Below are 15648 nucleotides of genomic sequence, written 5' to 3' on the forward strand. Positions count from 1 at the left end.
CCACAGACACTGCTGCGAGCAGCCTTCCCTAATCCCAAAGATGTCTCCTACCACTGAACCAGGGAAAAAACCCAGCCTGTGGACAAGGGAAGAGAAGCTGCTCCTCCAGAAACTACACTGGAAGGTTCAAGAGTGTAATGACCTGGTACAAGAAACAAGATCACAGACCCATGAACTCAAAGGCCATTGTGGCCAGCTGGGATTGAGATGCAGATCTGGTGACGGTAGGACAGGAGGTAGAGGGGGGCCTCTCAAATTCAAAGCTTTGAAGTGGGAGGTCATCTGTCAAGTGTCAAAGAGGCGGCTCTCCAATAAATCCTAATTTCTCTTATCAGAGGTTGTTCTTCAGCAGTATTTGAGTGTGGTTATAATTCTGAGTGGTCACAGGATTCTGTTGGGAAATATTTAAATGGAAGTCAAAAGAGTACTGCTACTTATTGGAGGAGTTGGGGGGATAGGGGAGAGGAGTTGAGGGATAGAAGGAAGGAGTCCCGGGACCATGATGCCACCCAAAGGCAAGTGTAGAGAGCTGGGAGGAGTCTCTGACTTCACCTCTGGTAGAACCTTTGGCTTGCAACTCACCACAGTGAACAGGCAGCACTTAACTGCTCAGGAGAAAATGGGCAGAGAAGGGCCTGAACCTATACCTTGAGAGCCTCAGGGCCTAGGGGGGGATGGGAGGTGCAGCAAGAAGGCAGAGATACAGCAGCTCTATTCACTTCTCTCAAGAGATTCTTGAAACCTCTATTTTGTTTGAAAACAGACTCAGGCAAAGGGAAGGGAAACTAACATTTATTGAGTGCCTACTGTGTATATCTGGCCTTGTGCAAGGAATTTTCATCTACAACATTCCATTTAATCCTCACACCAACCCTGTGAGGTAGGTATTATCCTCATTTTTGTCCTATGAGGAGTATGAGGCTCAGAAAGGTTAGGTAGTTTGTCCAAGGTCACACAGCTAGTAACTGATGGAACTGGGACTGCACACTGAGTCCCAGACTCAAAAATTCCCTGCTCTCTCTCCAACACTGTTTCTTGGGAAGGAGGAGGGAGCAAAAGCAGCAGCAGTCTTTACGCTTCCTACCCTGAGAACAAGACAGTCAGCAAGAGAAGGAGACTGGGCTTTCCCACAGACCCTCCCCTCTCTACCAGGGGAGGGTGCAGTCATTTGAAGAGATAAGACATAAATACAAAAATAAATAGAAGGGACAAGCCCCCCAGCATCGAGGATGTGCAGGATCCATGCTGTGGGAAGGCCACTGTGCCATTCACAGCTGCTGTGGGAGGGAGCCACGTGGGCCCTATGGGGAAAACTGGGACAATGGCCGCCAAAGGCTGGAGTGGGTGGGCTAAACAGGCCCCTTCTGGGTCGCACAGATTTGAGAACAAAACGTCTGGAGCAGGCAGCAGCCGTGGGCACAGTCACCATCATCCTCCATCTGCTCATTTTACCGGTGTTTGTGATCCAAGAGGGACTCAAAATCGGGGGAACATACAAGTTTGTGCTTTATGTGTCCCAGGACTGTCATCTCACCCGTCCTACTGTCTCCAAGGCCCACGGACACCAGCTCCTGCCAACCAACAGAGACAGTGAGGAGAAACAAACCAAACAGCTCATTACTCAGTCCTATGATTCTCATGTGATAATCCCCAACCCCTACAGGCTCTCACCTGCAGAAAGGAGCAGGTGGTTCCCATCGTTACATCTAGAGTCACCTTGCCCAGGAGGAGCTGCACCTTCCCTGACTTGCGGATGAGCAGCTTGCCAACCTGACCCTCTGTCAGGTCAGCCAGGGTACAAGCATTCTCTGCCAGCCTGGCTTCCTGTGGAGAGAATCAGGAGATGGACGCTGGGTAAGGAGCCGCTTCCTCCACCCTTCATGGATGAAACCTTTTCTAAAGGAAGGCAGCAGCAGCAAAGGTTAGAATGAGCTCCTCAAGAAGGCCTTTTCCCAAGGCTGCCTGTCGTTGGCCGAACGACAAAACCCAAAGCAAACAGATGAACGAATGGACAAAATATTCATAATTGCTGACATTTTCTCATTTGTACATGTTTAAAATATTTCATTGTAAAAAGTAAACACGTGTAATTGGGGTTGAAGTACAAAGCCCCAAGCCCCTCATGGGTAGAAAGAACAAATGTGTATTATTTTGGCATTTCAGCTTGGGTGGCACACTTTTGCTTCCCCAACAGGTTGCTGTTTCCCTTCCTGGTCCCCCCGCATTTTCACAGAACTCACTCCTGAGCATACCCGGTCTTTCTCCTGCTTTATAACCACCATCTGTCCATCCTCGCTCTGCACTTCGGTCTTGATAGGCTTGATGTCCTGGGTAGGCGGCTGACCAGGGAGTGTGTCTGGCAGCTGAAGAAACAGCAACTCTTCATCCTGGGTGAGGCTCAGCTCCCTGAGCAGCTCTGCCACAGATACGTCCTTTGGAAGGCTTGGGGTCTTTCTGGCTGTTCTGGGAGGAACCTTCATCTTGGCCTCCTCCTCCTCATCCCGGGGCTCCTCTTTCACTGCCCAAGATAACAAATGGAAGAGCTATCAAGTGGCCACCCTCTACGTCCTCTCATTGTACCCATCCCTTCATCCTTGTCTGCTTCACTGTCACTCAGCTAGGAAGCTGGAGGGTTATGGTTATGAAGAAGGACCCAGGAGTTGTATGACTTACCTAAAAAGGATTATCTGAGGCTGACCCACAGATCCATGGCAGCATGAACCCTCTGCGAGTGAGAACTTACAGTCTCTGTAAGGTCATGTATTTTACAGCTAGAACGTGGGGGAGGGGGATCTGCTTATTAGTCTGGGAGGTTCATTCCTAGGGAGGATTCAGGTGAGGGAGGGGCATCCACAGGAAAGGAGATGAGACGTTAATGGACACAGAGTACCTCTCACAGCAGGTATATCCACCTCCATGTCCTCTTCCTTGGGGCCACCCAGCCAAGGCTTAACATCTGGTTCTTCATTCTCTTCCTTGAAAAGCCATCCTGAGTGAGCCAGCGGCAGCTGAACAGGCATGTTTCGAGTGTCATTCCTCAGCCCAGGGTCATCGATGAACTACCAGAGAAGAGACAGGGGGTCACGTGGTCTGGCTAGCATACACACAGGTGGACTGCAGCCCACCTCAGCCTTTTCTAACTGAAGATTCCTCCTGCTCACAGGCTTCCAGGACATCAGAGAGTTCTGCCACCAAGCTCGGCCCCCCAGAATCCCATTCCTCCCAGTCTGCCGGTACCTACATCATCCTTCTCCAGCATGCGCAGGATCTGTTTCGTTTCTTCATCTGTCTCCCTCTTCTCTTTTTTGATGTTGATGATATGAGAGGGCCCCATGTCTGACACATCCACTGTCTTATCCCAGTTTCCTGTAGGAAATCACTCAGTTCACCAAGGGTACGGAAGAGGCCAACAGCAAGGAAAACTAAACTGGGAGCAAGGTAATTTTACTGCCCTTGCCCTTCTCTCAGGCAGTCTGAACTGAAATCCACTGATTCCTTCCTCCCGGAACCCCAGCAGCTTGGTACCCTTTTTCTTCATCATTTCAGCTGGGCCCTGCTCAAAGATGGAGTGGGACTGGATCACTTCTGGGCGGCCCCGCCCCCGTCCATGCCCCTCTCGCTGCCGGTCTCTATCCCTGTCACGCTTCTCCTTCTTGATGGTTACTTCTTCCTTGGGCCTAGAAAAGAAAATGGATTAAGGAAAACCACTCATTCACTCCACCTCAAAGAATTGGTCTTACTTCCTCACACCACTCTGCTCCTCCACCTGAGTGGATAAGTAGAGAGCCAGTAACTGTATCAGAAACAGAACCCAACACTAAGTTTAGCTAGCACCTTTTCTACCTGATGGGGCAGCGTCCTTTCAGTTTGCTTTGCTTTGCCTTCTTGCTTGAGAAGAACTGTATTAGAATTATAACTCAAACGCTGAATTACAGAGACTGCCCTCAATGTGGACTTTTTACAATTGCCTGAAAGCAAAAGGTTGTAATACAAAAGAACATAAGTGAAAACCTGATACATCTTTGTCTAAACTAATGGCTCTCAACTCCAGCTGTAAATAATCACTGTTGCATTGCAAAAAAGTTAAATCACCATTTCTAGAAATGGATTTCTAGGCATCGATATTTTTTTAAAATTTGCACATTAGAATCACCTGGAGCCAGGGTTGAAAATCACTAGTGAAAAAAACTAAATATGCACACTTAGATGTCTGAGGAAATAACATACCTAGTTATTTCCCAAAAGACCGAAATTCAGAGCAAGTAAATAAGGGGAAAGTTTTTAGAAGGCCCAGCTACTTACTCTTCCTTGATTTTCCGACTGATGATATTTGGGGTGAAGGTTTTCTGAAAGTAAAATATGGAAGTCACTGATTTGGTAAGTTCTGATTCCAAAGTACAGAGAAAAATGACAACTCTTAAAGGGCATCTTGTATGGACCAAGACTACCACTCTACATTCCACACTGTTGCCAGTGATTTACAGAGACATACGTGTACTTAAGAGGGAAGAACAGCATGTCATGGTAACAGTGGGCTTACGGAACAGGATACCAAAAACCATTAAGCTAGCAGTCTCAGCTTCTGCCCTCTGAAAAGAGAGCCCTCGGGATTTCTAAAACTTATTTATCTAATCTCACTTCTTGTCCTCAAACAGCTATAGAAACCATTGAGTATCACAGGAAAGAGGTCTAGCAGCAAGGCTCAAGTAGCAAGTAGGCCAGCACTCACAAATGGATGATAGCCTTAGACTGCCACCAGCATTTCCCAATGCAAACAAGTCTTCAAACACTGGCTGCTTTATGCTTGTTATCCACCCCACCCCCCAATTTCAGGGGTATTCCTGTATCTACAGTCATAAACACAACAGAAAAGGTCACAGAGCCTCTTATGCTGTGCCTAGGATTCATTACACTCTAGATAAAAGTTTGCCCCTTAGGATCCACGGCCAATTCGGAACTCTAAAACTGCAGGCAAAATTTATGCCTGCTGGCTTCCATGGTTTCTTAAAGGTGTCTAAAACATATAAAAAAGGTAAATAAACAATGCTCAAGTTGCTTGGGAACTAGTTAGGATTCTCGGCCCTTCAGCCATCTCTGAGAAACATGTCAACATCTTGTACCCTGTATCTAGACTTAAAGGTAGGGCAGGCTCCCTTGAATTTGTTGGCCAAAGTCTGGGGACAAGATTTGTTAGGCCCAAAGCCACGCCTGGCACAAGGCAGGCCCTACGTGAACATCGGTAGAACCCCAGGTCCTGGAATTCAAGGTAGTTGGGTTTCTTTAGAAAGGTGCCATCGGGTACCTTCTTAACTCCTCCGAGGGTGAGGTCCCTGGAGCGGATGGAGGGAAGACGACCTGGGGTAAGTGGAGGGGCCGGCCTCCGCCCGATAAGCCCCCGGGCCCCAGAGAGGAGGGGTCGGGGCCCTCCCGGACCACTCGGCTCGCCTGCGGCGTTTCCTTGCGACATGTTGCCTGGGAGAAGAAGATGAAAGGGGCAGCAAAGTCACTCGAGGGGGCGGACACGCGGACCCTGGGCGGAACCCTGCCCACGTGGCCACCCGCCCCCCAGTCAGTGCGTCCCTCCCTTTCCACGTGGCAAGACTCCCCGGACCACCCACTTAGCTTGGCTAGCCCTCTGCCCAGGACCCGGGTCAGGCACAAGGCTGAGACGCACCCCAGCGCCCCCGAGCTGTGGCTCCACACCAGGCGCGTCCCGACTTCACCTCCGACGCGGCCCGCAGCCGGCCCTGAGTCTCTCCGCCCGGCGGAAGTCTGCGTGGCAGGGTCCGGGCGCCGCCATCTTGCCGCGGGGCGGAAGTGAGGTCGATGGGCGGGGCCGGGCCACAGTATTTATCCGGCGGCGCCTCGCTCCCCTCCGCCTTCTCTTCCCGGTTCTTCCCGGAGTCGGGAAAAGCTGGGTTGAGAGGGCGAAAAAGGAACAGGGGTGTAGGTTACCCTGCGGTTCCGCGTTCGGGGGTCTAGGCCAGCGGCGAGTGGGTAGACGCGTCCAGCTCGGGGTCCGGGGGTCTTGGCACAGCACGACCCAATATGGGGATTTGCCGTGGCGGAGCCTCTGGGAGCAGTGGGGTCGCGGCTCCGGACAGGGCGAGGGGCCGAGAGCGAGATCCGGACTCAGAGTTGAGGATCCCTGGGTCCGGCCGAGTTGCGGCTGCGGGCTCGATGATGACCTTGGAGTGGTCATTGTACTCTGGGCTCCGGCCTCGCCCTCGCTTGGGGGGTGTCCCTTCCCTGGATTCCTGGTGGGGTCCTGTAGTGGGGCTGTGGGCGCAGCGCTAGGGCAGCTGTGGCGAACTCTTGTTCCAAGCCCGGAACCTGAAAAACGAAGGTTGATCGACTGGGAGGCAAGAATTTTAAGAACTTTTATGATGATTCCAGCATTTGTAATTTAACATAAAAAAATGCCTTTACTGTTCTTCTCCCCACCCCCAAACCATGTAAAAATCACTTAATACTGCGGAAAGTTTGAGGGAAGGAAAACAGTTCTGCTACAATTCCACATAGAATACTACTTTTAAAACTTCTGTAAAATATTACAATCCCTTTCATAGAGCTGTCATATTGTACTACAATTTTGAATCCTTCCTTTTGAAATAACATTTCTTTGTTGCTGCATCAAATAACTGATGTAATTCTCAATGGCTATGTCATGATTTGCCTATTTTCCTATTTGGACGCTTAGGTTGTCCCCCACCCCCACTCCCGTAAATAATGCTGTGGTGAACATCTGGTGCATCTAATGTTTTTTCTTCTTTTGGATTATATTCGTAGGACTAGCTTTTTTTTTTTTTTAATGTTTATTTACTTATTTTAAGAGGAAGAGAGCTGAAGCAGGGGAGAAGCAGAGGGAGAGGGAGAAAGAGAGAATCCCAGTCAGGCCCTGTGCTGCCAGCACACAGCTGGAGATCAGGACCTGAGCTGAAATCAAGAGTCCTATGCTTAACCAATTGAGCCACCCAGGCACCCCTCCGTAGGACAACTTTTCAGACTTGTGATAACTGGCCAAAAGAAGATGTACTCTTTAAAAACAAAAACAAAAACAAAAACAAAAAACAAATTGAGATAGTAGGTATACATGTGGTTTTAAGAAATAATAACAGAGGTCTCAAGTTTCCCCCAATAGAAACATACCGCAAAACTATAGTACAATATCACAACCAGAATATTGACATTGATACAGTGGAAACATAAGACATTTCCATCACTCCAAGGAGCCCTTTTTGTTGCCTTTTTATAGCCACACCTCCCACCTTCCGCCCACACTGATCTGTTCTTCACTTTTATACTTTTGTTATTTCAAAAGTAGAACTCATTCAAAAATGGAATCGTATGGTATGTGACTTCTGGGGATGGCTTTTTTCACTCAGCATAATTCCCTGGAGATTACCCAAATTGTTGTGTGTATCACTAGTTCGTTCCTTTCTATTGCTGAGTATATATGGTTTGTTTAACCATTTGCTCTTTTTAAAAAAGTTTTTTAATTTTTTTTTTATTCTTGAGAGACAGAACATGAGTAGGGGAGGGGCAGAAAGGGAGGGAGACAGAATCTGAAGCAGGCTCCAGGCTCTTGAGTTGTCAGCACAGAGCCTGACACGGGACTCGAACCCACTAACTGTGAGATCATGACCTGAGCTGAAGTCAGACACTTAAACGACTGAGTCACCCAGGTGCCCCTAACTATTTGCTCTTTGAAGGACATCTGGGTTGTTTCTGGTTTTTGGCTATTACAAATAAAGCTGCTGTGAACACATATGTACAGGTTTTTGTATAAACATAAATTTTCAAAAACAACAACAACAACACACACACACATTAAGGGGCACCTGGGTGGCTCAGCCAATTGAGCATCAGACTTCAGCTCAGGTCACGACCTCATGGTTCATGGGTTCAAATCCTACATCAGGCTCACTGCTGTCAGCACAGAGCTGACTTCGGATCCTCTGTCCCCTCTTTCTCTGCCCCTTCCCTGCTCATGCTTTCTCCCTCAAAAAATAAGTAAGTAAATAAATAAAAATTTTCATTTCTCTGAGGTAAATGCCCATGAGTGCAATTGTTTGGTTGAATGGTAGCATATGCTTAGTTTTATAAGAAACTGCCAAACTATTTCCACAATGGCTATACCATTTTGAACATTGTACATTTTATAGTTCTTCATCTGTATTGCTGAATTGATTTCAAAGAGGGTCATGCTGGGGTGCCTGGGTGGCTCAGTCGGTTGAGCGTCCGACTTTGGCTCAGGTCATGATCTCGCGGTCTGTGAGTTCGAGCCCCACGTCGGGCTCCATGCTGACAGCTCAGAGCCTGGAGCCTGCTTTGGATTCTGTGTCTCCCTCTCTCTCTGACCCTCCCCCGTTCATGCTCTGTCTCTCTCTGTCTCAAAAATAAATGTTAAAAAAATTTTTTTTTAAAAAGGGTCATGCTAATATGCATTACCACTAGGAATGTAGATAGAGTACATAAAATATGTAATGTTTTGCCACATACTTTTAAAAAAATGTTTTATTTATTTTTTGAGAGAGAGAGCACGAACAGAGGTAGAGGCACAGAAAGAGTGGGACATAGGATCCAAAGCGGGCTCTACGCTAACAGGCTGAGAGCAGTGAGACTGATCCAGGGCTCAAACTCATGAACCATGAGCCTGAGCCTAAGTCGGATGCTCAATTGACTGAGCCACCCAGGAGCCTTTTGAGTATGGGCTCTTAAGATTTTAAACTTTTTTGCCAATTTCTCAATATGTTAATATTAAATTAATATTTTTTTAGGTCAGTTTCTAACCAGACTTTTTCAACTTCTTTTCTCCATATTGGTTTTATGATAACTAAACCCAACCAAAGGAAGACTCTTCCTGTCTCCTATAGAGCTATACACAGTAGCCCTTACCTTCTGACTAGAGCACTAGATGAAGTTGCTTTGATTTCTCTGGGCTCTGAGGTCAGAGACCTTTTAGTATCTCCTAGGTTTTTTGTTTCTTGTTTTGTTTTTTACAAAGATACTTATTCATTGCAGAAAATTTGGAAAATTTTAACAAGCACCCAGAAGAAAATGAAAGTCATCTGTTATACACTTGAAGTATTAAAACAAGTATTTATTAGTTGTAGTAATAAAACAAAGTTGTTTTTCTATGCATGTAGATTTTTAAAATGTTTTTATTATTTTATATTAGAGAGAGAAAAAGTGGGAGTGGGGGAGGAGCAGAGAGAGAGGGAGAGAGAGGATCTAAAGTGGCTCTGTGCTGACAGCAGAGAGCCCAACGTGGGGCTTAAACCCACAAACCGTGAGGTCATGACCTGAGCCCAAGTTGGATGCCAAACCGATCAAGCCACCCAGACGCCCCTATGCATGTAGATTTTTTTTAAATTGAGGTGTTTTACATATGGTTCTAAAAGCTGCTTTTTTTCCATCTTAATATATTATTATAACAATATATTATAACAATATTTTCCATCTTAACAATATATATTTCAGGTTTTTATAAACATTTTTTGAGTTACTGAATATTCTTCTAAATTGTAATATTTTTTATTTTAGAGAGCGAGGGAGAGAGAAAGAGAGCCAGTGCACGTGGGGGAGAGGGGCAGAGAGAGAAAGAGAGAAAGAGAGGGAGACAGACTCTCAAGCAGGTTCCACATTCAGTGCAGAGCCCAACACGGGGCTTAATCCCACGATCCTGGGATCATGATCTGAGCTGGAACCAAGAGTTGGATGCTCAATGGACTGAGCAACCTAGCGCCCCTACCTTATAGTTTTTAATAGCTAAATAGTACTCCACATTGTTATCTTGCACCATAATTTAACCAGTTTCCTTCCTGCAATGCTGATTGGATTTCCACAAAATTTTTCGCCCCAACAGGACAATTGCTTCCTAACAACAATTACTGTAATTTCCCATTAAGAATATTCTCCAGTGTTCCCTCTAATTAGACTAATATACTTTTGGCACCATTCTCCTTTATTTACTCTAACACCTCCCTCTCCATTTTCTTTCAAAGAGTGTACATTCTTTTATCTAGCCTCAAAAGAAACTTGTAAATCGTTACCAGCTGAACCCCATGTCATTGCATCTGTGGTTCTAGCGATCTTATTAATAACATTTTATTTCTACCTATTTCATAGTAAAGGCAATAATCTCATTCTTGTCTGATAACTTAATGAAATTAATAAACTCAAGAGCAAATACAGTTTTTTTGGTCTAATGCAGAATTCAGAAGGTATAAACATTCTGTCAAAAGCCTATCTCTATGAATTCTCGGTGGGCATTGGAAATACTAAATGAATAAGAAACTGTTTTGGATGTGTGTCTGTAGAATAAATGGAATGTGTGGTATGAAGATGCTATCCAAGTTCAAGCCATTGCATGTTCTCTATGAGTAATTTACCCTAATTTGTTTGCATCATTTTGCAGACCATTATTTGCTGGTTCGTCCTCAGGTCTTAATGTTTTTTTTGTTTTTTTTTTGTTTTTTTTTTAATTTTTTTTCCCAACGTTTATTTATTTTTGGGACAGAGAGAGACACAGTATGAACAGGGGAGGGGCAGAGAGAGAGGGAGACACAGAATCGGAAACAGGCTCCAGGCTCTGAGCCATCAGCCCAGAGCCCGACGCGGGGCTCGAACTCACGGACCGCGAGATCGTGACCTGGCTGAAGTCAGACGCTTAACCGACTGCGCCACCCAGGCGCTCCGGTCCTCAGGTCTTTGACCTCTGTGCATTGGAGAGCTCAGGATTCAGTCCTCAGACCCCGTCCCTTTTTTCTCTATACTTACTCTTTTGGCAATGGTTCAGTTTCTCAGCTTCAACCCCTGTGATAAATGCTGATGACTCCCCACTGCTTATCTCAGCATGGACCTCTCTGAACTCCAGATGTGCATCTCTGCCTAGCCCACCTGCATATCTGCGAGCCATCTCAAACCTGTGTCCACACCCAAACTTTTTAAGGTTTATTTATTATTATTTTTTTAATGTTGATTCATTTTTGACAGAAAGAGGCAGAACACAAGTGAAGGAGCGGCAGAGAGAGAGGCAGACACAATCCAAAGCTCTAGTATCTGAGCTATCAGCATGGAGCCAGATGCTGGGCTCGAACCCACAAACCGTGAGATCGTGACCTGAGCCGATGTCAGATGCTCAGCCAGCTGAGCCACCCATAAAATAAAAATTTTATTTTTATTTAAGTAATCTTTACACCCAACATGGGGCTTGAACTCATGACTCCAAGATCAAGAGTCCCGTGCTGTACCAACTGAGCCAGCCAGGTGCCCCTCACACCCAAACTTTTGATGTTCCTCAACTACATAAAACCATTTTTTTAATGTTTATTTATTTTTGAGGGAGAGAGAGAGAGAGACAGAGAGAGAGAGAGGTGTAGGGGCAGAGAGAGAGAGAGGAGGGGAGGGAGGGAGACACAGAATCTGAAACAGGCTCCAGGCTCTGAGCTGTCAGCACAGAGCCTGATGCAGGGCTCGGACTCAGGAACCACGAGGTCATGACCTGGGCCAAAGACAGCCGCTTAACCAACTGAGCCACCCAGGTGCCCCTCCTCCTCAAACTACTTTAAAGTGTTCCCCATCTCCACACACGGCAACTCCATCCCTCTAGCAGTTCAAGTAAAAAATTTTGCAATTATTCTTCACTCCTCTCTCTCGTGTGACACATCTAGTATGTCAGCTTTTCCAGATCTATCCCGAATCTTACTACTTCTTACCACCTTCACTGACATCCCACCCTGGGCCTGGCCATCATTTTTTTTTTTGCTGTGATTATTTATAACAAATTTTTTTATGTTTGTTTGTTTTTGAGAGAGAGGCAGAGGAGCAGAGAGAGAGGGAGACAAAGGATCTGAAGCAGGCTCTACAGGAGAGTCAATGCAGGGCTCATACTCATGAGCTGTGAGATCATGGCCTGAACCAAAGTCAAACTGCTTAACCAACTGAGCCACCCAGATGCCTCTGCTGTCACCATTTTAATAGCTTCCTAACTGGCCTCCCTGTTTCCACCTTGGCCCCCTCCATCTAGTCTCAATGTAGCATAATTAACACATTTCACATCAGGTCACATCTCTGCTCTAAACTTCCCAGAGGCTTCCCATTTCAGAGTAAAAACCAAAGAATTTAGACTGGCCTACACAGCCCTACGTAATCTATCCCTCCACCCACCATCTCTCTGTCCTTGACTCCTACCACACGCCCCCCACTCATTCTGCTCTAGTTGCACTGGTCCCCTTGCTGTATCCGAAACAATCTGATGTGTTTCCTCTTCTGGGCTTCTGCACCTGCTACCTGGAATGCCCTTCCCCCACATATTTCTGCATAGCTCCCCTCCTCTCTTCAGTCAGGTTTTTTATCCCAGAGTCACTTTTTCAAGGAAGCCTTCTCTGATAGCATTATTAAATATTGTAACCTCCCCCACGACATTCTCTTTCCCTATTTACGGACTTCTTTTTATCTATAGCACTATATTTTCTCTAATATATTTAATATATTTTCTCTAATAGACTGTAGAGTTTGTCTGTCCGTCTTCCCCCCCCCCCACCAGAAAGTAAGCCCCATGAGAGCAGAGATTTTTCCCCTTCTTCCACTACAGTAAACTAATTGCCAGAAACAGTGTCTCACACAGAGTAAGCACCCAATAAATTTAAAAAAAAATTTTAATGTTTTATTTACTTTTGAGAGAGAGAATGAGCGGGAGAGGGGCGGAGACAGGGAGACACAGAATCCATGAAGCAGGCTCCAGGCTCTGAACTGTCAGTGCAGAGCCCGATGTGAAGCTTGAACCCGTGAACCACGAGGTCACGACCTGAGCAGGAGTCAGATGCTTAACCGACTGAGCCACCCAGGTGCCCCCAATAAATTTTTGTTAAATGAATGAATGAATTCCAGTTTGTGTTGAGACCAAGTAGCAAATCCAGATGTGCGCTGGAGAAATAAGGGTGGATTGTTTTCTGGTGGATTGTATCAGTGATTTAACTTTAGCACCATTGATGTAAGAGCTATCTTTGCATTGTGTGTCTGTATGTCTTCTCTATAGGTTCTCTGTATGCAAGTCGCTTCATAGAGTAAGTAGGTAAGCAGCAAATAGTGAGTGGAGGGAAGCCTTTGCAGCATGGCAGTGGTTTCTGTACACACTATGTCAAGACTTGTCCCTGGTGTCTTGCCAGGAAGTGCCCAATGGTATTCCATAGCTTCTACATTATGCTTGTCCTCTTGGATGTAACTCAGTGGTTATTCCAGGACCATGGATTCATCATATTAGTCTTTTCACTTCTTATTTTGGTTGTGATTCTTTCTTCATTGCATGTGGTCTTTTGTCCCTTGAAGTCCCTTTTGCCCCTCCAACATTTCATTAGTATCTCTCCTGTAGCTTTTTCAGTGTCCTTAAATATAATTCAGCATTTTCCCAGTCTTAAAATTAAGTCTTTAAGTAAAAAACAGCTAAAGAACTTTAAACGTTCAATGTAGTGAAGGTTGTAAGAGGTCTAAACATAATTTCAAAACAATAAAGTAAATAAGCACTGAGAAATCCACACAGTTCTTATAAATAGTCACTGCCCACTCCTGTCATTGCCAACACATGTCAATGAACAAAGTTGTTTTTATGAGCTGTCTGGATGTGTTTGCATTCATTGGCCCTGAGATCTCCACACTTAGTTCAACCATGGGGAAATACATGTAAACATTTTCAGTCTTTAAAATGCACAAATAATATTAAGACTGTAAATCTTTTTTCCTTACAGCCTCTATCTATTGCCTCAGACTCTATTTGCTCTGTGTCCTACCATGAACAACCCAGCCTTTGCAGTCAGACCTGAATTTGAATCTAGTTTTACTTCTTATGAACTGAGTCTCATTTCCCACCACCAACCATTTCAAGATGAGACTGAAAGATCCACCTTTCAAGGTTGTTGTGAGAATCCCATGCCTAGGGTCTTGGTACTTAAATGCTGTTGTTATCATTGGAATCATACTTTAGATATACTATTAAATATGGAAACTTCCAAGCATGCACAAAAATGCCGAGAATAGTTTATTGGACCTCCAAGGACCCAGCTTCAACAATTATCTACCCATGCCAATCTTGTTTCATCTGTCCGCCCTGTGTCCTCCTTCCCCCCGATTATTTTGAAATAGATCACAGATATCATGTCATTCATCTGTAAATATTATAGTAGGTATCTCTGAAGGACACATTCTTTTGAAAAATAACCATAAAATCTTATTATCAGAATGTCATTCCTAAAAACTATCAAATACCCCGTTAGTATTCAGATCGCCCAATTGTCACATGGGGTTTGTTTTTGAACAGTTTAAGTCAGTAGCCAAATAAGGTCTATACCCTTTAATATTTAATTGGAAATATAATCAAGGTATGGGAAGAGTTTTGCCATAAGAATGTGCATTGTAGGGGCACCCGGGTGGCTCAGTCGGTTAAGCGACTGACTTTGGCTCGGGTCATGATCTCATGGTTTGTGGGCTCTAGCCCCATGATGGGCTCTGTGCTGACAGCTCGGAGCCTGGAGCCTGCTTCAGATTCTGTGTCTCCCTCTCCTCTTTGTGCTCTCTTTCTCAAAAATAAATAAATGTTAAAAAACAATTTTTTAAATAAAAAAAAGAATGCACATTGTAGTGTTGTTTAGAATGAAGAAAAATAAAATAATCATAGAAGAATAGGGGATTGGCTCTAAAAAAAGGGTATGTGACCTGACAATAGAACATACACAGCAGTTTAAAACAATACTGTAGAAAGACTGTGTATTGAACAGAAAAGGTATTGGTGAGTGAAAAAAGCAGGTTATAAAACAGTATTTACACTTTCTATTTTTGTTAATAAAATATATATCTCATATGCCTATTTCGAATGGTGGGGGAATGAATGATTTTAATTCTCTCCTAAATTTTAGAATTAACATTTCTCATCATTCTATAAGTGATCATGTATTACTTGTGTAATAAAAAGTTGTTAAAAATAAAAATGCAGCAAAAGCGCATTTTGGTGGTTGTTTGGTTTCATACAGAGTTACTTATATTTGGCTTGTTAAGCTTCATTCTTACCATGTGTTTTCTCATGTGATCTGCAGAGAAGTCCTCAGAGGCAAGAAGAAGCAGAAGCCCTGAGAGGCTTTGTGCCTCCACCTGATGCTAGCACATAGCTCCACAAAAGCGCATTCATATGGCTGTTGTTCAGGCTTGGGACACATGATCTCACGCGGTCTCCACATGCCATCCTGGGAAGGTGGGAGGCAGAGGTGTGCTGGGACTCATCTTCCTTTTAAGGGGAGAACCGAGTCATAGAGAACATGACTTTTCCTCACACCGCCTCTCAGGTTAGCTGTAGGGCCAGGTTTTGGTCCAGATGTTTGGTGCTGGCCATAACCATGAGATTACGTTTTGCATCTCTTCGGGATTGCAACATTTCAGTGTAGGTGTGCATGGGGCGGGACCAACCTCTGTTTGGTGAAGGGAGTGCTTAATCCTGTCTCAGTGTAACACACGGCACTGCATTCTGTGGTTCAGGATCTGACCCAACTTGCTCAAATTCTCCACACCCATTTAGGGAAGGATTGGCTTCTGCTTGTCTTTGCTTTCTGTGCAATATTCACATTCTGTCCACTGTCACCTTCTCTAACCTTTACCGCC

The 15648-nt window shown here is 45.1% G+C and overlaps 1 protein-coding gene across 1 annotated transcript; it reads right to left on the bottom strand.

The window, feature by feature from the left end:
* Window positions 1-774: 774 nt before the first annotated feature.
* On the bottom strand, window positions 775-5816 carry POLR3D (RNA polymerase III subunit D). Its single transcript, XM_040490324.1, has 9 exons — window positions 5675-5816; window positions 5303-5472; window positions 4303-4346; window positions 3526-3677; window positions 3242-3366; window positions 2891-3059; window positions 2253-2518; window positions 1672-1824; window positions 775-1571 (listed from the first exon to the last, which is right to left on the bottom strand). Exons 2-9 carry the CDS (start codon window positions 5465-5467, stop codon window positions 1449-1451), a joined length of 1197 nt encoding a protein of 398 aa, XP_040346258.1. The 5' UTR covers window positions 5468-5472; window positions 5675-5816; the 3' UTR covers window positions 775-1448.
* Window positions 5817-15648: the final 9832 nt, after the last annotated feature.

The sequence above is a fragment of the Herpailurus yagouaroundi genome, unplaced genomic scaffold, assembly GCF_014898765.1.
Source record: "Herpailurus yagouaroundi ecotype Mexico unplaced genomic scaffold, PumYag 181, whole genome shotgun sequence".
In the NCBI taxonomy this organism is placed as follows: Eukaryota; Metazoa; Chordata; class Mammalia; order Carnivora; family Felidae; genus Herpailurus; species Herpailurus yagouaroundi.